We start from the raw sequence: 22,501 nt of genomic DNA, 5'->3' as shown, positions 1-22,501 counted from the left end.
TAGTCCTGCCTTGAGGGCGGGTGGCTGGACTCAATGACCTCTCGAGGTCCCTTCCAGTCCTATGATTCTATGATTCTAAGGTCGTCAAGTCCAGCCCCCTGCTCTAGGCAGAACCAATTCCAACTAAATCAACCCGGCCAGGACTTTGTCAAGCTGAGACTTATACACCTCTAGGGATGGGGACTCCACTACTTCCCTAGGTAACCCATTCCAGTGCTTCACCACCCTCCTAATGAAATAGTTTTTCCTAATATCCAACCTGGACCTCTCCCACCACAACTTGAGACCATTGCTCCTTGTTCTGCCATCTGTCACTACTGAGAACAGCCTCTCTCCATCCTCTTTGGAACCTCTGTTCAGGAAGTTGAAGGCTGCTATCAAATCCCCCCTCACTCTTCGCTTCTGCAGACTAAACAGACCCAAGTCCCTCAGCCTCTCCTCATAAGTCATGCTCCAGCCCCTAATCATTTTGGTTGCCCTCCGCTGGACCCTCTCCAATGCGTCCACATCCTTTTTGTAGTGGGGGGGCCAGAACTGGACACAATACTCCAGATGCGGCCTCACCAAAGCCGAATAAATGGGAATGATGACATCTCTGGATCTGCTGGAAATGCTCCTCTTAATGCAACCTAATATGCCATTAGCCTTCTTGGCTAGAAGGGCACACTGTTGACTCATATCTAGCTTCTCATCCACTGTAACCCCCAGGTCCTTTTCTGCAGAACTACTACTTAATCGGTTGGTCCCCAGCTTGTAACAATGCTCGGGATTCTTCCATCCCAAGTGCAGGACTCTACACTTGTCCTTGTTGAACCTCATCAGATTTCTTGTGGCCCAATCCTCCAATTTGTCTAAGTCATTCTGTACCCTATCTCTGCCCTTAAGCATATCTACCTCTCCCCCCAGCTTAGTGTCATCCGCAAACTTGCTGAGGGTGCAATCCATCCCCTCATCCAGATCATTAATAAAGATAATGAACAAAACCGGTCCTAGAACTGAACCTTGGTGCACTCCACTAGAAACCGACCGCCATCCTGACATAGAGCCATTGATCACTACCCTCTGGGCCCGGCCTTCTAGCCATCTTTCTATCCATCTTACCGTCCATTTATCCAATCCACAATCCCTTAACTTGCTGGCAAGAATATTGTGGGAGACCGTATCAAAAGCCTTGCTAAAGTCAAGGTATATCACATCCACTGACTTCCCCATGTCCACCGAGCCAGTTACCTCATCATAGAAGCTAATCAGATTGGTCAGGCCCTCTCTGCAACACCATCTGCGCAGCCATGCATTTATGTCCTCAATTCGACGATCCCTGCCCAGTCCTTTCCCTTCAACAGGGAGGATGGAGGAGAATACCACTTGTGCTCCAAATTCTTGGATCCTTCTTCCTAGCGCTACATAATCCGCGGTAACATGCTCAAGATCATTCTTGGCTGTATCATTAGTTCCCACGTGGAGAAGCAGGAAGGGTTAGCGATCCGAAGGTTTGATCAGCTTGGTAAGACTCTCAGTGACATCCTGAATGCGAGCTCCTGGTAAGCAGCACACCTCTTGAGATTCCAGGTCCGGACGGCAGAGGGATGGCTCAGTCCCTCTTAGGAGGGAGTCCCCGATCACCACCACCCGTCGTTTCCTTTTGGGGGGGGTGGCCGTGGAACCTCCATCTGTAGGACTACGCATCCCATGCCTTCCGGTAGATGGTGTTCCCTTCTGGTTTCTTCCTTGAGAGGTCCCTTCCAGAGCTTTCAGCACTGCAGAGCCCGTGGAGAGAGCTTGAAAGCGATTTGCTTACCTCTATAGCATCGGGGGATTCCCGTGCTGGCCTTTTTCCCCTTCTAGAAGTTACATGCTGCCAGTTCTCTTCTTGGTCACGTACTGCCCTCTCTGGATCTTCTGCCTGCCATGCTTGAAGGATTAAATGCTGCCTTCTATCAGGAGGAAGTCTTCATCCTCTCTGATCAAGCGTAGGGTCGACACTTGGCCCTCCAGTCCTCTAATTTTTTCTTCCAAAATGTCGACCAGCTTGCACTTGGTGCAGATGAAATCCATTCTTTCTTCAGGGAGGAAGAAAAACATGGCACACGCTGTGCAGGTAACAACAGCAGACCCATCACCAACCATCGCTGCTGCCCTGGAAAAGGGATTTAAAAAGAAAGGCAAGAGAACCTCCCACCCTTCCCTCTTCCCTTCCCAACTCCCTCTCAAAACTCCCTGTTAGCACTCACCTGTTCGCAAGCTCCTTGGTCGCTTGCCCACTGCCTTATAAAGCCCCTCCCCCTACCAAGACTCAGCCAATCAGCAGAGGCTTCTAGAATTCAAACTTTAATTAGAAGCCAACAGTTTCCACCTGCCAATCACAGCCAATCACAGCACAAACTCCATCAAGGGGAGCGAGAGGGCAGAGGGGAGGCATGAAAAAAAAAGCCTCACTCTCAAACACAGGGGAAAATAAATAAATAAACAAAAAACAAAAAAGAATACACACCAACCCTCACTCACAAACACAAGCTCAGCACACAGCAAGAAAGCCCCAATAACAAAACACACTTCCCTCGAGAGTCCTGTATCTGCTTCTCCTTCAACTGGAGAACTCCCTCTCAAAATTCCCTGTTAGCACTCACCTGTCCATTAAACACAACAGCTGTGTCTATACTGGCAAGTTATTCCGGAAAATCAGCCGCTGTCTACACTGGCCGCTTGAATTTACGGAAAAGCACTGACGATCTAATGCAGCGTTTCCCAAACTATGGTCCACGGCCTGCTACCGGGCCGTGGAAAAAAAATGCCGGGCCTCAGCGTGCCTGGTGGCTGCTGGCCCTAAGGCCGATTGACCCATCTGGTCAAATCGGGCCCCGTGCCCCCGCACCTGGAAGTGCCGGCGAGTTAAGAGCCGGGCTCTGCTCCAGCGCTATGTGGAGCGGGGTCTCTCCCCGGCTCTGCCTGGAGCGGGCCCCGCCCCCGCGCATCCTCTCCGGCCCCGCCCCCAGAGCATTCCCTCGGCCCCGGATGTCTTTGCTGTGCGCAGCTCCTCCTCGCCGCCTGCCGCCCATGTGCGGCGTTGCACGTGGGCGGGAAGGACATGACATCACAGCCCAGGGTTTTGAAACCCGTGCGAGGCACGTGGCGGGGCCTGGCTAGTTCCGGGTTCAGCCTCCGGGGCATGAGCGCGGACCTCGGCCCCGCAATGGGGAAAGAGAAGGTGGGAACCAGCTCGTGCGGTGGTGAGGAAAGGAGAGGGGTGGGGAAACGGGTGGAAGGAGAAGGGCTTGGGATGGAAAGGCACCAAGGGACAGGGGTGCGGGAGAGAGAGACAAATGCCAGGGGGCCAAGTGAAGACAATGAGGGAAAGGGCAGGAGGGGAGGTGTCAGTGGGAGGGGGGACAGGGTGATGCTGGGAGAAGAGAGGAGGGGGAAGGGCACTGGGAGCTGGAGGGGGAGGTGCTGGGAGAAGGCTTGAAAGAAGCGGTGGGCATGAGGAAAGTCAGGATGGAACAAATTGTGTGTGAGGGCACAGAGGGGCAGGAGGGGAATGGGGCAGAGACTGGTGAGGGGGTGGGTATTAGGGGAAAAGGAGGCTCCAGGAGGGTGCAGGGCTAAGGGAAGGTGCAGGTGCCAGGGGATTCTGGGGTGAGGAGGAGGGGAGAGCTGGCCACCGGAAGCAGAACTGGACGGGGGAATCAGGGCAGGCTGGGGATATTGAGGGGCCAGTGGAAGCAGGGCTGCCGGGGGGTGCGAGGTTGGGGGCAGGGAGCTGGTCGGGGAAGATGTGGGCGGGGTGGGAGAAGTGGCCGCTGGAAGGAGGGCTGGACGCAGGCAGTGGGGCTGGCCAAGGGAGATTGGGAGGAAAAGCAGGAGAGAACTGGCTGCCAGGGAGGGGGTTGGGGGAAGTGGGGCTGGCCAGAGGTGCAGCAAGGAGAGCAGGGGGGAGGAATGAATCGGCCTGCAGGGAGTGGGACTGACCCGACCCCGTTCCCCTCTCCCCCCCCCACCCACAAAGCACGAGTTAGTCTGGCACAGGGATTCTACTGTTGTCCCTCCCCACACACACACACACACACAAACCCCTCGAGTAGTTGCAAACTATCTGGCTGGTAGACACACACATGCAGCCTGAGCACATTTACCAGCCAGGCAGTTTGAAACTACAAACTGACACATCTAGTAATAATACAACTTACCTACTGAGAAAATACCAGACATATTATATGTCTGGCATTTTCTTCGTTTGTTTTTCAACGAAGAACTGAAAAAAAAGGGTTCCAATTAAAGTAAAAAGTTTGGGAAACCCTGGTCTAACCAGCTTTCTGTCTGTCTTACAGCCCATTTATCCAATCCATATTCCTTAACTTGCTGGCAAGAATATTGTGGGTGACCATATCAAAAACTTTGCTAAAGCTGGCACTGGGAGATTTGGGAGGACCAGAAACAACTTATTTGAATATTCATAAATTGATTAATGAATATGCAAATATGCAAATGAACATTACTGGTCCTCCAAAAGTTCGTGAATGGATTTACTGGTCCCCGTGTCAAAAAGTTTGGGAACCCCTGATCTAATGTAAAATCATTAGTGCTTTTCCAGAAAAACTATGCTGTTCCCGTTCGGGCAAAAATCTTTTTCCAGAAAACTGTTCCAGAAAAGGGCCAGTGTAGACAGCACAGTAGTGTTTTCCGCAAAAAAGCCCCGATTGCGAAAATGACGATCAGGGCTTTTTTGCAGAAAAGCGCGTCTAGATTGGCCATGGATGCTTTTCCGGAAAAGTGCTTTTCCAGAAAATCGTCCTGGCAATCTAGATGCGCTTTTCCAAAAACGCTTTTAACTGAAAACTTTTCCGTTAAAAGCATTTTTGGAAAATCATGCCAGTGTAGACATAGCCAACTTGGCTAACATGGTGAAAAAAAAGGCTAAACAGACAGGTCCTAGATAGCATTTTATCGAATGAATAGAATTCAGTTACACCACATTGTGTCATTTCATAAAATTGTGATCGGATTATGTTCTCTGAGGTCTTCCCTTAAAATATTTCTCCCGACTCTTATGCCAGAAAGTGAGCAGTATGTAAACTATCAGAGGATACAGATTGGATGTGTGCTGTATACCTGGGAACAGTGTAGCATATCAAGCCCCTGTGTTTATCCATGGTCATAGAGGGCACCCATCCATTTGATTAGATTGGGGACTTGAGCTAGTCCATGTGATAAGCATCATTTGAATAAAGTGGTATGGGGAAAGACAAAAATCAAAAGGAGCAGATGATGGTATAAATAGATGTTCAGGTGGGAGGGCCATTACCAGTGCTAATGACATTCTTTACAGAAGATAAAATAGGTTTCTGAAGGGGAGGGAGAAAACATGTGAACTGAAGATATCTGTTGGGTTTACTTGTAATTTCTGCAGACATGCCAGCTCATTTAGTAATGCAACAGCTCCCTTTGCTAGCCACTTAATGTATGATTAATGTGCCGCAAGATTTCCCCAGACGTTTATGACACCTTTAGGAATAGATTTGACAATGACTTTATCACACTGAGCCACTTCATACTATCTGCATCCCTCTTAATGATTTATATATTCTGGAGGGATTCTATTCCATCCCACTAGTATTCAGTAAGGTAATAAATGAGAAAACTCAATGGTCTGTAAATTACAACATTGATTAAAGAAGTGATTACTGGTATAACTCTTACATGACTATGCTAATGCTTGCTTATATTTCAGGTCAGTATTTACATGTTAATGATGAATCTACTGCAGTGTTTAGAATTACTTTATGGCTTTAATCAAAATGTAAACATTTATAAACAGATAATGCTTATTGCTGAGGAAAGGACTATGTCTTTGTTTCCATTCTCTGTGTGAAATCCATTCCAGAGCAGGCTCCAGCCTCAGACTGGCGTGTGACACTGAACAGACTGAAGGTGAAAACTCTGGTCTTGGGAGAACTTTAATGCATTGCCTTCATCCAACTAGTCCGGTATGGGACTGTTGGGTTTCTTTTGACCATGCTACGAAGGAGCCTCTCTCATTATAAATTCCATAGAGATGTGATCAGTGAGTGGATCATTGAATAACAAATAGAAAACCAGCCAGCAGCTTCAGAAATAGTATCCAGTCTTTAGGCATCTCCAGCATAATTATGCCTTCTGAGCCAAAGGAGGATTTTTTTTTACTTTAACTAGTTCCATTGTAAAATGCTATCATTAACATGCGTAAAGAGAAAGGAGGCTTTTTTGTTTGTTTTTTGTTTTTCGGATGCCAGGTTTCCACTTTGAGCCTGCTTTGTCGCAGTAATTATCTTCTTTTCTCTTTCTTCCCCACCCTCCTTGCCTTTAGGTTTCTGACAGATGTGACTATGTGTTTGTCAATGGCAAAGAAATGAAAGGCAAAGTGGATGCAGTAGTGAATTTCACATACCAATATCTGAGTGCCCCTCTGCAAATCACAGTCTGGGTTCCACGGCTGCCTCTCCAGATTGATATTTCAGACACGGAGCTAAGCCAAATAAAAGGCTGGAGAGTCCCCATTGTTTCCAATAAGAGGTTGGTTTAATCACTTAATATGTATCATGCATTTTCTTAAAGTGACCGGAGCTGATTTTAACCCTAGGAAAAACAGCTCTCATTACAGTTTGCATCTGAATCCCAGCTCTCCCCCTGCCCACCCATTCACAAGTAGTCAGTGATTTTCAATGGGATATATGCTCCTAAGTCAGTTACCGAGATGGTCCAGTGGCAGAGTTTGGATTTGAATCCAGTCCATAGTTGCAGGGTGTCTGGAAGGGGCTGTGAGCTCTGGCTCGTTCGTTGCAGTGGAGCTCTTCAGAGAAAAGGCACCAATATCTCACACCTATTACAATCATGTGAGTAATGCCATGAATCAACAATGAAATTAAATGGCATGACCCTATGTGCTACAGCAGCTGATAGGGACACTGAGGGGTGCTCCCTATGCACTCTCTCCATTGTTCTGACCAAGTATGTTGTTTACAAGTCAAAGGTGATCACATTTCTGCTCTTAACAACAATCACTCTTCTGCTCTTGATGTTACTCCAGGAAGTTGTTTTCCTTACTTAGCAGTTTGCTTTTAGTTTTCACTGCAGGAAAAGGGGCTGTGAAAGAGTTGTGTCTTTAAACCCTTTTTTCATGCGTCCTTTGACTTTTTTTCTCAAGGCCCACAAGGGACAGTGACGATGAGGATGAAGATGAGCGGAAAGGCAGAGGCTGCACTCTCCAGTACCAGCATGCCATGGTGCGAGTCCTAACACAATTTGTTGCTGAGGACTCTAGCCCTTGGAATCAGCTGAACTACTTGCTGGGTTCTGACTGGCAGTTTGATATTACAGACCTAGTGATTGACTTTATGAAATTGGAGGAGCCTCACATTGCCAGGCTACAAGAAGGAAGGATTTTGATAGGACAAGAAGTAGGAATGACAACAATCCAGGTACATAATCTGAACTGTTCTGGGTTCTACTATTCCTGCTTTAATTCATAATGGTCCTGAAAGAACCAGGACAGGATTCTGCTAAAACACCTGGAATTTTACACTCATGTATTCCATTTCCAGTCAATTAAAACATATGTAGCAAAAGCCACTACCACTGTAGTGAGACAAATCAAAAGCTGTATTTCAGCCTCCTTGTTGAATGCACCCTTCTTGCGACTGAGAAGATCTTAGTAAACAGGCTGCTTTCCCACATGGGAGAGGCTCCCCCTACAGTTTGAGTAGTAGAACTGCTGCTTAGAAACTAAGGGCCTGATTTTCAGAGATACTGAGCACCCATAACACTAATGTTTTTCAACTGGATGTAAGGTGTTCAGTATCTGTGAAAGCTACTCTGGGGGCCATATCATTAGCTGGTATAAATGAAGAGTGTAGTGCTATGCTTACTTCCACTGGCTGAGGATTTGGCCTCAGCATCACAGAAACAGCAAATGTAGCCACAGACTGTGGGTGAGAGAGATTGTGTGCAGGCCTGGCTAAAGGGTTTACAGGGCCCAAGGTAGGGCACTGGGAGTGGGGCCCCAGGCCTGGCTGGTGGAGAGTGAATACTTAGCAGCACGGAGCCCCAAAAGCGTGGGGCTGAAGGCATTTCCCTTGCTCACCTTGCCTATGGCCGGGACTGATTGTGTGTGTCGATTAACTATCCCCTGCTCTCTAAATGTTCAGAGGCATATAGAGACTAGCCATTTGCATCAAGGGAATCAGTTTCCCATTTGGCAATGACCTGCATGCTGCACTGGGATCTTCGGGGATAGAGAAATGAATATTTGCAAATGGAAAAAGAAAGAACAAGTCCTGGAAGGTGCTGAGACCCTCCAGCACCCTTTGAACCTTCTGAGGATGCTCAGCACCTTGCAGGAACTGGGCAAAATTAGTAGAGGAAGGATGTATGATTTCCTGGTTTATCAGGAATTAACAGAAATAATGAGAGTAAAATAAGAGAGTCCCTATTTGACATAGTAGCTGTGAGCTGTAGGCCTTCCTCGGGTTGGGTTCTTCTTGCTTCCTGCATGAAACTGGACTGTCCTCTGCCAGGCTTTTGGCACAGGTAGATATGGAGTGGTGAGATGGGTCACTGCAGTTGTTAACCCTTTCCTGATCCTGTTCCCTTTCTGTTCTTCCAAAGGTTTTTTCTCCTCTGTCCGACTCCATTCTGGCAGAGAAGACGGTGACGGTACTAGATGACAAAGTGACCATAACAGACCTTGGGGTGCAGATGGTGGCAGGGCTGTCACTTTTCCTCCAGCCAAGCCCAGCAAATCACCGAGCTATTGTGGCTTCAACGATTGCTCAGGAGCTGCTTCATACCCCTAAACAGGTAGGGTTCATACCAGTTCTCTTTGCTGCTGGCCTGTAGGGTGGGGCAACGGGGCATCACTGCAGAGCTCTGATGAAGTTGCACCCCATTAGCATGTTTCAGGGGAAAACAACATCAACTTTAATTTACAGGTTTAACACATTTCCATAGCCTGGCCTCTCCAGCAGAGGGCCTCTGATGCTGGCTTCCTTTCTCTTCCAACCCCAAACATTCCGACTTCCTTGTGGACTAGGTTTTCAAAGGCTCCCTTTAAACACCAGGCCCTTTACAGCTCTCCTAAGCCTTTATTACACTGAGTCACATGCTCTCTCTTTGCCATGAGCTTCACCCTTGATCTCCAAGCCAGAGAGCAAGAGAGTCCTGCGCTTCGCTGTGATTTAATATTTGGGAGAGCTATAAAACAGCGAAGGGAGAAAGGTGAGCTCCTTCATTTTTCCATTGGATCAACAGCAAGCAGCTAGGGTTGCCAGATGGTTTCAACAAAAATACCGGACACACTTGACATGACATTGCAATCGACATTACATCTTATTTAGAAAATACCAGACAGTTCTATTTTCTCATTTATATTTTCTCAATTTGTTTTCTGAACAGAAAGCTCAAATACTGGACTGTCCAGTTCAAAACCGGACACCTGACAACCCTACAAGCAGCTTAGTCCCTATCTCCTTTTATTCTGCAGGCTGACTTAGAGGAGTTAGTTGTTCAGCTCATTAGGGGATACCAGTATGTGTATCCTGCTTAATTCAAAGCCGGCACATTTTCACATCTGCTGAGAGAAGGGTCTCAAGCAGTGAATTTCAGGTCACATAACCTATACGAGGATGAGGAACAGAAAACAGTACCAACTCCCAGCAGACGTTTTCTGCAGACAGACCTGCCGATGAGGGAGATGGGAGCAAAGGAAACAACTGCGCTGGAACCCAGCCATTCAAAAGGGCCTTGGGCTCTCAGCCGCTGCCTCTGCATGGTCTGGGAAGTGTGGAGGGCTGACTGTCCCAGCCCTGCTCCTTTTGCTTGAGGCTCCACCCCCCCCACACACACACACCTTGTCCAGACACCTGGCGAATTTGTTAGCTCCTCTGGCTGCAGAACTGATAAAAACATGAGGATGAACAGCAATGGAAGTGACAAGGGACTGTCCAATTCCAATTTCACTCAGCGGAGTAGAATACTCCTATTCAGGGCTGTCTTGTGCCATCCACAGCTACTGCTCTCACTGTTTCATCCCTCATAAATCAGGATGAGCTCGGTTCAGGTTTTATGGCCCATTTTCACACTGATCACTCTATGATTTTCTGGAACGCAAGAATAATGTAGATTGTTTTATCACTTAGTAGTTAGTGGCAGGATGACATCCAAGGGGATGTGATGCCCATCTGTTTAATTTATTTCACCGAGGATCACCCGAATCTTATGTAATTAACCCATTTGTGCCCTTGATTTTGGAAACCGCTTTTCTTGACAGATGCCGTGTTGGAAATGAACGATTCCAAAGCTAGAAACAAATCTAACCTAGTTAGAGGGCAGGGTGGGTTTTTTTCCTGCAGCTTGTCTGGGAGTGAGTATAACATGCCGGATTGAGAATAAAACAGTCTGTGGGACAGGAAGGGTTGCATAGCTCAAAAAATGGCAAAGATATTTGCCAACATAGGTTTATGAGCATGGTAAAGATCTGACCAGTTCCGCTGGAATCCCTGTTCAGCTGAACAGTGTGTTCATCTGATTGTACCTGCTGTATACCCCTTCTCTTCCCTGCCCTGCAGAAAAGCTCCATTGCATTATGCTGGCTGAGTGCATCCATCAAGAAGCAAAAGGCTGTCAATCACCCTTCCCTTAATGAGGGCTGGCTGCTCCGCCCACCACCTCCCCCATCTAGAAACACAGAAATGGCTAATTCCCTTCCAGTCCTCATTGCTTCTATCAGGAAGGAGCAAGGAAAGAGAGTCCTGTAGCTGGCAGAGCCAAACAGTTCTGAGACAAGGGCTAGGGCTGCCTTTCCTGTCCTTCCTACTCCCTTCTGTCCCTCTCTCTGTGCTTCCATCTGCTACTGTAAACTCATCTGTTTTTATCAGTATGGCTCCTTCTGTGTTGTCCTTGCAGCCCCTCCAAGCTGGAGCTCTTATGCATGCTCCCCACACCCTGCCCCTGCCTTTCCTTTTTCTTTTCTTTTCTTCCCTTCCCAACCCCCCTACCCTCGGCCATCCACCAACCCCCCCTGCTAAGTATCTGAAGATGGTGTTTTATAGGCTTGCAAGCTGCATACCTCTCCCAGTGTTCACCTGTTGGGCTGATTGCTGCCCACAACTGGTGTCATTCATGCACAGAATTCTCCCCCCACTGTCTGATCACCAGCATAGCCCACCCTTTGCAGCAGCTATGGGAGCATTTGTGCCCACACAGCCATGTTCTGAGAGCATCCGGTGTGTCCTTGCTGCAGAGGGCTGAACTAATTTCATGGACCATTGAATTTTTCCCCAGCTTGTATTCAGAATCGCTGAATGGTCCCTCTCTCACCAGAAGATTGGCCCTAAAGGTTCAGAGTTCTGAATTGGTAGAACAGCTGGCTGCTATTCCTCTCCCACACTGGAAGGGGTTTAATGTAGGACTGTCTGGAAAACAAGAATTCATTTTAATTCTTTAGCAGAACAAACCTGAAGTCTTTAAAAAAAAAATCATGAAAGAACAGGACAGACTCCAGATTAACCAAAACCATAGCAGCTAGGGGGCTCACCCAGAGTGCAGGAGCTCTGGGTTTAGGTCCCTATTCTGCCGGAGTCTCCTAGAACCTAAGTCTCCCACATGAATGGCTTTAATCCCCTGGCTGTAGAATCAGTGTCTCCTGTAGGAGCTGTTCTGCTTTTTATACAGAATTAAATATTCTGTGGACCAACATGGTGAAACTAAGGGTATGTCTACACATCAAAGTTAATTCGAAATAACAGCCATTATTTCGAATTAACTTTTACTAGCGTCTACACAGCCAAACCACTATTTCAAAATAAATTCAAAATAGTGGAGCACTTATTTCAAATTTGGTAAACCTCATTCTATGAGGAATAATGCCAAATACGAAATAGCTAATTCGAAATAAATGCTGTGTAGACACTTATTTCAAAATAGGGGGCCTCCAGCCTTCCCAGGATGCCCTTGTGGCCACTCCAGCCTCCAACAAGAACACTTCTCTCCCTCCCCCGCTTCCCGGAGCCCTTAAAGGGGTTGACTCTGGCCACAGTGCCTATGCCAGCTCCAAGCCTGCCAGCCCAGAGCCAGCAGTCACTGCCCCTGATACAGTGGCCCCAAAATATGAGCCAGCAAGCCACTGGCAGCCAGCCCTCCACCGCTCCCCAGGAGCGGTCTGACAGTTCCCAGGAGCCTGCCAGGGCCTGGAGAAGGCGGGCGCCTTCCTGGTCCAGGGTGGAGATCAGGATGGATCTTACTTAGGTTTGGGGGGTATGCCCCCAACATCCATGATCTCTGCACTAGACAAAGGAACGTGGCCATCTATGGCAGGATAGCTGCCAGCCTGGCCACCAAAGCCACATGTGAACCCAGGAGCAGGTTCGCATGAAAAACAAGTTGATCCAGCAAGATCCCCAACCCTGAGCCCTGAGCTTCCCCTCCCCCTTCTTCCCCTTGCTTCTCCCTTCCAGCTCCCTCCTCCCAGGTTTCCCCCTCCCCTCTTCCACCCTCTTTCTCCCCTCTCCCACATTCTTTCTCCAGTCTCACCGTTTTCACTCCCCCCCCCCCCACACCACCACCACCACCAGTTTTGTTAAATAAAGAGAGTTTGTATTAATGAAAATACGTGTATTTTATTTGACATCAGGAAGAGGGGCTGGGAGGGTAAATGGAACGATGTAGGGGAGGAATGAAGCACAAGCCCCCAGTGGGGCAGACCAGGGAGGATCTTAGTGCTCCTCAGGGTGGAAGCTCTCCCACAGGGCCTCCTGGATACTGACAGCCCCCTGATAGACTTCCTGGATGGCAGGAAAAGTGCAGCCAGGTTTGCATCAACCTGTTCACGAGAAGCACCAGAGTGCCCAGGGGCAGCTCTGGCTCCATGTTGCAGAGTGCTGTGGTGTTCCAAGTGAGGGCAACCAGAGCACACAGAGACACAAATGCTTTGCTGTCCCTCATCGAGGTAGGCAAGTAAGCAGGGAAAGCTGAGAACCGGCTGCTCGGGGTAGGATCCCTTTAAACACAAGCCTCATATAACCTCAGGCAGCAGCCTCACAAATAAACTCCTGACCTGATGCCCTGCTGGACCTGATTCCAGCCAGCCTTCAATGCAATTCAGTGTCCACTCAGTGTGGATGCACTATTTCAAAATAGCAAAACGCTATTTCGAAATGCATTTTGTGTGTAGATGTGTTATTTCAAAATAAGCTATTTCGAATTAACTATTTCAAAATAAGATATTTCGAAATAACACTTTTGTGTATACATAACCTAATAGGATAGCTCTCACACAGGGTATGGAAGTCCCAGGTAGAGATCTCTCCTCTAACTCAGGCAGAGTAGGAACTTAAACCAATTCTTTTATATCTTAGCTGAGTGTCCTAACCACTGGGCTCTTGCCGGTTCTGGGGACTCTGGCTTTTTCCTTTTGACCAGAAGTTCCGCAATGGACTAGAGAAATGTTCATCCAATCTCTCTTGTCTGCAAAAAGTTTTGATTTTGATGACACAATCTTTCCAAGAAAAAAAATTAATTGAAAAATTCCCAATCAGCTGTAATTTGAGGCATTTGATCCACCAACTTTCTCGTCCATAAAAATAATCCAGATTTTCATCCTGCCTAGAGTGACTTTATTTAATAGGTCCCTGCTGACACTGATAAACCAGACTTTAAAACCCACCTTTATGATCCATTCATCTGTTCTCATGGTTTTGATAATAATCATAGAATCATAGAATAATAGGAGTGGAAGGGACCTCAAGAGGTCATCGAGTCCAGCCACCCGCCCTCAAGGCAGGACCAAGCTCCGTCTACACCATCCCTGACAGATGTCTATCTAACCTGTTCTTAAATATCTCCGGAGAGGGAGATTCCACCACCTCCCTTGGCAATTTATTCCAATATTTGACCACCCTGACAGTTAGGAATTTTTTCCTAATGTCCAATCTAAACCTCCCCTGCTGCACTTTAAGCCCATTACTCCTTGTCCTGTCCTCAGAAACCAAGAGGAACAAATTTTCTCCTTCCTCCTTGTGACACCCTTTTAGATATTTGAAAACCGCTATCATGTCCCCCCTTAATCTTCTTTTTTCCAAACTAAACAAGCCCAGTTCATGAAGCCTGGCTTCATAGGTCATGTTCTCTAAACCTTTAATCATTCTTGTCGCTCTTCTCTGTACCCTTTCCAATTTCTCCACATCTTTCTTGAAATGTGGCGCTCAGAACTGGACACAGTACTCCAGCTGAGGCCTAACTAGTGCAGAGTAGAGCGGCAGAATGACTTCACGAGTTTTGCTTACAACACACCTGTTGATACAACCTAGAATCATATTTGCTTTTTTTGCAACAGCATCACACTGTTGACTCATATTCAACTTGTGGTCCACTATGACCCCTAAATCTCTTTCCACCATGCTCCTTCCTAGACAGTCGCTTCCCATCTTGTATATATCGAACTGATTGTTCCTTCCTAAGTGGAGCACTTTGCATTTCTCTTTATTAAATGTCATCCTGTTTACCTCTGACCATTTCTCTAACTTGCTAAGGTCATTTTGAATTATGTCCCTATCCTCCAAAGAAGTTGTAACCCCACCCAGTTTGGTATCATCTGCAAACTTAATAAGCATGCTCTCTATCCCAATATCTACATCATTGATGAAGATATTGAACAGTACGGGTCCCAAAGCAGACCCTTGCGGAACTCCACTTGTTATCCCTTTCCAGCAGGATTTAGCACCGTTAACAACAACTCTCTGACTACGGTTATCCAGCCAATTATGCACCCACCTTATCGTGGCCCTATCTAAGTTATATTTGCCTAGTTTATCAATAAGAATATCATGTGAGACCGTATCAAATGCCTTACTAAAGTCTAGGTATATGACATCCACCGCTTCTCCCTTATCCACAAGGCTCGTTATCCTATCAAAGAAAGCTATCAGATTAGTTTGGCATGACTTGTTCTTCACAAACCCATGCTGGCTATTCCCTATCACTTTATTACCTTCCAAGTGTTTGCATATGATTTCCTTAATTACCTGCTCCATTATCTTCCCTGGGACAGACGTTAAACTGACCAGTCTGTAGTTTCCTGGGTTGTTCTTATTCCCCTTTTTATAGATGGGCACAATATTTGCCCTTTCCAGTCTTCTGGAATCTCCCCTGTCTGCCATGATTTTTCAAAAATCATAGCTAAAGGCTCAGATACCTCCTCTATCACCTCCTCTATCAGCTCCAGGCCTACCCTGTCCTTGGTCTTCCTCTTGCTTTTAATGTATTTATAAAAGGTCTTCTTGTTTCCCTTTATGCCTGTAGCTAGTTTGATCTCATTTTGTGCCTTTGCCTTTCTAATCTTGCCCCTGCATTCCCGTGTTGCTTGCCTATATTCATCCTTTGTTATTTGTCCTAGTTTCCATTTTTTATATGACTCCTTTTTTATTTTGATATCATGCAAGATCTCCTTGTTAAGCCAAGCTAGTCTTTTGCCATATTTTCTGTCTTTCCTACACAGCGGAATTGTTTGCTTTTGGGCCTTTAACAACGTCCCTTTGAAATACTTCCAACTCTCCTCAGTTGTTTTTCCCTTCAGTCTTGCTTCCCATGGGACCTTACCTACAAGTTCTCTGAGCTTATCAAAATCTGCCTTCCTGAAATCCATTACCTCAATTGTGCTGGTCTCCCTTCTACCTTTCCTTAAGATCATGAACTCTATTATTTCATGATCACTGTCCCCTATACTGTCTTCCACTTTCAAGTTCTCAACTAGTTCCTCCCTATTTGTTAAAACCAAGTCCAGAACAGGTTCTCCTCTGGTAGCTTTTTCAACCTTCTGAAACAGAAAGTTGTCTCCAATGCCGTCCATAAACTTATTGGATAGCCTGTGCCTCGCTGTGTTAGTTTCCCAACATATGTCTGGATAGTTGAAGTCCCCCATCACCACCAAATCTTGGGCTTTGGATAGTTTTGTTAATTGTTTAAAAAAGGCCTCATCCACCTCTTCCACCTGGCTAGGTGGTGTGTAGTAGACTCCTAGCATGACATCACCCTCGTTTTTTACCCCTTTTAGCTTAACCCAGAGACTCTCTACACAGCTATCTCCTACGTTCATCTCCAAATAATGCCACCTCTAAATCTTTGTTGTTACTCGGTGTTCACTCAGACTAACATTAAGTTTCTATCAGTGTTCTCTGGTGCATTTTAAGGTCTGATCTTGCTCCCACTGAAGAAAATTTACAGCTCCCATTGACTTGAGTGGGAGTAGGATTGGGCACATCTCCTAAGTCAGGTCAGACAGCAACTGCTGAATACAGTGTGATTTTTCATTTTACTACATTCTGGCTCTGTAACGCAATTGCTCAGCAGTTCTGGGATTTGCAAATGCATTTGGTGTCCTAATGCAACCAAAGAGCAATGAAAGCAGCCCTCTAAATTATTTGCAAAGGATTTATTTCATTTTTGTGGGGGATTTTTGTTTTGTTTTGTTTTTGAGTTAGAACAATAGAAAGGGTCCAGGCTCAAGCTTTGAACCCCCAGCCAAACAAAATATGCAAAAGAGACATTCCAGTCCTTTTACCAGGTGACAGAATGCCTGGTACCTCCAGCCAGTGTCCTCTCTTCAAAAGCTAGGTGGAACAAATTAAACCTATATTATGCCCTGAAAGTCATCCAATCTGTGCCTTTTTGAGCAGGGGCAGGAGTACATTTCAGAGCCTACCATGGCCCTTATGGAGAATTCTGTGACAGGGATCCAGTTTCACTACATACAGTGCTATAGATGTGTTCAGTGGACTATAGTGAGTGTCTGTCAGTGTCAAATAGATTGGTCCTAGCCACTTAGAGCTCTGTAGGTCAAAACTGCCATGATAAAACTTGCCTGGCAGTTCACAGACAACACAGTGCAAGTCCCAGAGTATAAGTCATAATGTGCTATATAAAAGCCATCCTTACCCATATGTAAAATATGCAGTTGCGTAGGGCGCCCGAAAATTTGGGGTACCAGTCGGTTTTCATATCCATTTATCCACCTCCTCCTATCCCTGTTCTGTGGCTGTGCTTCCTCCAGTGAGGAGTTAGCAAACTTAAAAGTGAAAAAGCCTGCCAGACCTATTAGCAAAACACTGAACCTGTGAAAAAGCCACTGGGTGGTTATAAAGCCATTTAACAGGCATTTGCCAGCCCCAGTGATGCTGTGAGTTTCTGAATTTACTTGTTAATCAACAGGGCAATAGTATAACATATGTTTTAAAAATATTTCATTAAGGTGTTTTTGAGATTATAAAATCACATCTCTAAAAAATCATCATCCCCCAGCTGCCATCGGGTGTAGGGGCAACAGTTTAATAATATTGCCTACGGTCCCATAAATCCTAAGGACAGCCCTGTATATAGATATGACATTCTAGCCAACCAGCTCCAGCTTCTGAATCCAAATTGCCTTTTGGTGTTTGAACTTTCAGAGCTGGTCAGGTCATCTGGTTGGGATATACACCTTGAGAGCCAAATGCCTGTAACTGTGATCAGACTGTGCAGAAGATTTGCAATTCTGAAAGGTCTCAGGTATGTTTGAGTTGAGTAAAGGCCTCAGGCTTCATGACAGATTTGTGAACTAGAGGGGACAGATCCCTCCCGTCCCACTGCTTCACATATAACATGAAGAAAACGAGGCAGATCAAGGAGTTTAAAAAAGAGAAAAATACTGGTTGGCTTTGTAGTTCAGGCAAATTTATCAGGTAGCATCTCCCGACTAATCAGCAGCTCCGAGTAAGCAGAGATGATGTGATTGTTCACTGATGTAGGTGGTGATGCTGAAGAGGTCAAGCTTATATAAATAGCCAAAGTGTGCTAGTTTCACTAGGGTGGAAAGGAGAGGAGAGCAGTAAATGATGAAAAACCTGACCAAACTGTGTCTTGACAAGTGCAGTGCTGCATGTATTTAGGAAACAGCATGTTGTTCAGAAATCAGCAGCTGCTGTGAGAAGCAAATTCTTCATCGCTTCTGAATCAGGTTCCACTGTCATTAGAAGTGATCTGATGTATGGTATCTGATTCACCTCTAGTCTCCCTAGTTACTGGGGAAATAATCCCCTCTTGTGAGGGATGCTGACAATGATGTAAATTCGTGGTTTGTTTATTTATAAAGAGCACAACTGAACAAGGCGATGAAAACTAGTAACCCCACAGGCTGTGTATTTGTGCTTATTAATTAATGAATACAGGCATTTGTCACCTTTGGCATCTGATAGGGCAGCAGCTTTGCTGATAATAACGTTTCAATCCATCTTCATCTGCTGATAGTAATTGGAGGCCCTTGTCAGAGATTTGGAGGGGATTTATTGATGCGATACATAGGATTTGCAGAAATAGCTCCTTGAAGGACATGGCACTAAATCATTTCTATTTCTTAAGCCTTTCAGAATTTTTAATCATTTGGGAAATTTGCTTCCTTACCTTGCATTCGACTTGCCTTTAAGTGAAAGAGTCAAGAAGAGGATTTTGTGCCTATTTGAATTTTTGACCAGATGAGAAGTGTTTTGGCAGGACTGGGGAATTCTCACTCTTTTTTTCCCTTTTGATTCAGAATCTCCACTGTTCACATTCAACAGATATCTGTTTCATTGTTTCTTCATAGAAAGGTCCCTTAGCATTTAAAAATTCAGTGCAGGTTGAAAAGAGTGGCAAGGAATCTTGGTTAATTGGAGTAAATCATATTTATGGCCTTAAACCTCATTTACTCTTCATTGCTTTCACTTCCCAACTATCAGAATTGTGCTTTTGGGGGACAGTAATTGTAGATGAGGCTGGTAGCTCCTACCACTGTAACACCCTGTTGTCACTTGCTTACAGCTTTACAAACATGATCTGATTGAACTGAAATGTCCCATCTGCCTCAAACTGATATATTGTTGTTGTTGTTGTTGTTGTTGTTCGTCCATTGTATTCGAAGAGGACCTTGACATCTAACAGGTTATGGACTGTTCATGGTGTGTCCGCAAATGGCTGATAAGGCCGATACGGGCACGGAATGTTCTACCACAGGTCGGGCAGACATGTGTGGGCACCACTGTTGCAGCTTTTGCAACTCTGGCTTTACGGAGTGCTCGCTTCTCTTGTGCTATGGTTGTCCTTCTGGCTTCAGATGTTTGACAGCCTTGGTAGATCAGCGTGTGCCATGTTGATCGGTCTTGTGCCAGGGTCTCCCAGGAGGTGGTGTCAATATCCAGGGACTTGAGAGAGGCTTTAAGCGTATCTTTGTATCGCTTCTTTTGTCCCCCGTGCGATCGCTTCCCTTGAAACAGCTCACCATAGAAGAGCTGTTTAGGGATGCGATGATCTGGCATCCTTGCAACATGGCCTGCCCAGCGTGTCTGAGCTTTCATCAGCAGGGTGTAAACTGACGGCAGACCTGCTCTAGAAAGGACTTCTGTGTCTGGCACCTTATCCTGCCACCGGATCCTCAGAAGTCTGCGGAGGCAAATCGTGTGGAAGTGGTTCAGTTGCCTAGCGTGCCTCCTGTATACAGTCCAAGTCTCACTGGCGTACATCAGGGTAGTTAACACTACTGCTCGATAGACTTTAAGCTTTGTAGCAAGACTTATTCCACGGCGGTCCCACACTTTGGTCAACAGTCTGCCGAACGCAGAGCTTGCCTTGGCGACTCTGCAGTTGACCTCGATGTCAATTGTCACTGAGCGGGAGAGGGTGCTGCCAAGATATGTAAATTGGTCCACTGCTTGCAGCTTTTGTCCCTTCACTGTGATGGTGGGCACTTGATGCTGAGCTTTTGGAGCTGGCTGGTGCATCACTTCGGTTTTCTTTGTGTTGATGAGAAGGCCGAAGTTGTCGCATGCTGCTGCAAATTTGTCCATGCTGGCTTGCATTTCCTGCTCTGATCCAGCATTCAGGGCGCAGTCATCAGCAAAAAGGAGATCTCGTAACACAGTCTCTTTTATCTTGGTGACAGCCTGGAGTCTTCGCAGGTTAAACAATTTCCCATCGGTCCTGTATCTCAGTCTGATTCCCAAGGAACTGTTCTGAAAGGCGTCTGACAGCATGGCTGAAAACATTATGCTGAACAGGGTCGGTGCCAGCACACACCCTTGCTTGACGCCGTTTGTGACGGGAAAGGCCTCTGAAGCTTCTCCATCATCCAAAACACGAGCCGTCATGCCGTCGTGGAACTGACGTACCATCAAGATGAATCTGTCAGGGCACCCAAACTTCGACATGATGCGCCACAGACCTTCGCGACTGACAGTGTCAAAAGCCTTGGTGAGATCCACGAAGGTGGTGTACAGTTCACGATTCTGCTCTTGACACTTCTCTTGAAGCTGTCGGGCTGCGAAGATCATATCCACCGTGCCACGCTCTTTGCGGAAGCCGCACTGTGTCTCGGGTAATAAACCCTGTTCCAGGTGGTTAATCAGACGATTCAGCAACACTCGTGCAAGGATCTTACCTGCGATGGAAAGCAGTGATATTCCTCTATGATTATCGCAAACTTGTCGATTTCCTTTCCTCTTGTAGAGGTGTACGATAGACGCGTCTTTCAGTTCCTGAGGAATAGATCCTTGATTCCAGAAGGACTGGAACAGCTGAGTGAGTTTGTTGACAAGCACTGCACCACCACCCTTATAGACTTCCGCTGGAATCGCATCAGATCCTGGGGCCTTGCCACTGGACAGCTGGCTGATGGCCTGTAAGGTTTCAGTCTCTGATGGTGAGACATCCAGGCTGTGGTTGATATCCGCCTGGGGCATTCTATCAATCGCCTCGTTATTGATGGAAGATGGGCGGTTCAGTACGGATTGGAAGTGCTCAGCCCAACGCTGTAAAATCAGAGCCTTCTCAGTAATGAGAGTTGCACCATCTGAGTCCAGTAGAGGGGAACTCCCTGAGGGCTGAGGTCCATACAAGGATCTAAGGGCTTCGTAGAACCGTTTGGCATCGTTTCTATCAGAAAACTTCTGGATTTCATCTGCTTTGGCACTCAACCAGGAGTCCTGCATCTTACGAAGCTTGTTCTGTACGATCCTGCGAATGTTGTTGAAGGCATTTTTCTTAGCTGTTGACGATGGGTCATTCTGGTGAGCACGGTGAAGGCGATGCTTTTCAGCAAGTATGGCCTTGATCTCTTCATCGTTTTCATCAAACCAGTCCTGCTGTTTCCTGTGTGAGGGTCCAAGAACCTTTAGTGCAGAAGAGTGCACAATATCCCGGAAGCGTTCCCAGTCCTTCTCAGCATTTTCCTCTAATTGCAGCTCTAAAAGTTGGTTGCCAAGATCTTCTGCTAGTAAAGTTGCTGTGTTGGGGTTCCTCAGTCTACTGACATTGATCTTTTTCATCACAGCTTTGTTTCCCTGCGGACGTCTCTTTGGCTTGATGCGAAAGCTTAATTTGGAGATGATAAGTCTGTGGTCAGTCCAACAGTCAGCACTCAGCATGGCCTTGGTCACCCTTACATCCTGTCTGTCTTTCCTCCGCACAATGACATAATCAATGAGATGCCAGTGCTTAGAGCGTGGGTGCATCCAGGACGTCTTTTTGCGAGTGGGCAGGCGGAAGATGGTATTGGTGATGATCAAATCATGAGCCGCACATGTCTTCAGTAATAGTAGGCCATTGCTGTTACATTTACCGATTCCATTTTTTCCAATGACGCCATCCCAGGCAGTGTGATCAGATCCTACTCTCGCGTTGAAATCGCCAAGTAGAATCAGCCTGTCAGTGCGCTTCACGGATGAGAGTAGGGCATTGAGATCTTCATAAAACTTGTCCTTTACTTCATCCGGATTCGTCATTGTGGGCGCGTAAGCGCTAATCAGTGTGGCTTGCTTTCCTCTCGGTAGTGGAAGATGCAGTGTCATGAGTCGGTCATTCACGCCCTTGGGAAGACTGGCAAGTTTGCGGACAAGATGATTCTTAACCGCAAAGCCAACTCCAGATTCACGACGTTCGTCACTGCTGCGTCCACGCCAGAAGAATGTGTAACCACCTCCTGTTTCCATGAGCTGACCTTCATTTGCTAGACGAGTTTCACACAGTGCCGCAATATCGATGTTAAATCTTGTGAGCTCTCTGGCGACCAGGGCTGTTCTTCTTTCTGGGCGGTCTGCTGAAGGGTTGTCCTGAAGCGTGCGTGCGTTCCATGTGCCAATAGTGAGTGGTGTCACCTTGCATTTTGTTCGAAATTTTATTGTTCGACCGCATGAGATGGGATCCCCTCCAGCCGCGGTAAGCTGGCCAGGGTTCTGTGAAGCAAACAATGTTTAGGGCACCTTTTCTAGCCCCTTCCTCTTACTACGGAGGTGAGCAGTGCAATCCTAAAGAGGGCTGCTCAGTCACTCAGGTAGACGCCGAATCCAGCTGTTGCTTCCACCAGCAAGAAGACGACCATTAGACCTGAGCCGCCTGTGTGCAGGTCCGCGGCTACAGCTCCCAGTGTATCCACACCTGCTGCTTCGTCGCTCGCCCGTCGCCACAGGACTTAGGAGAT

At 46.7% G+C, this 22,501-nt stretch overlaps 1 protein-coding gene across 3 annotated transcripts in view; it reads left to right on the top strand.

The window, feature by feature from the left end:
* TMEM132C (transmembrane protein 132C) overlaps positions 1–22,501 on the top strand; it is a 476,658-nt gene that overhangs the window by 441,338 nt on the left and 12,819 nt on the right. For 2 of the 3 annotated variants that reach the window (XM_075898466.1, XM_075898468.1), the window contains 3 exons: positions 6,341–6,546; positions 7,178–7,451; positions 8,638–8,829. In XM_075898466.1, coding sequence (XP_075754581.1) covers positions 6,341–6,546; positions 7,178–7,451; positions 8,638–8,829 — 672 coding nt within the window. The remainder of the gene's footprint in view (positions 1–6,340; positions 6,547–7,177; positions 7,452–8,637; positions 8,830–22,501) is intronic. The other variant, XM_075898467.1, reaches the window with a different exon arrangement.

The sequence above is a fragment of the Pelodiscus sinensis genome, chromosome 15 (assembly GCF_049634645.1).
Source record: "Pelodiscus sinensis isolate JC-2024 chromosome 15, ASM4963464v1, whole genome shotgun sequence".
Taxonomy (NCBI): domain Eukaryota; kingdom Metazoa; phylum Chordata; order Testudines; family Trionychidae; genus Pelodiscus; species Pelodiscus sinensis.
Note: the sequence above shows the minus strand (reverse complement) of the source record. Positions and strands in the feature narration are given on the sequence as shown.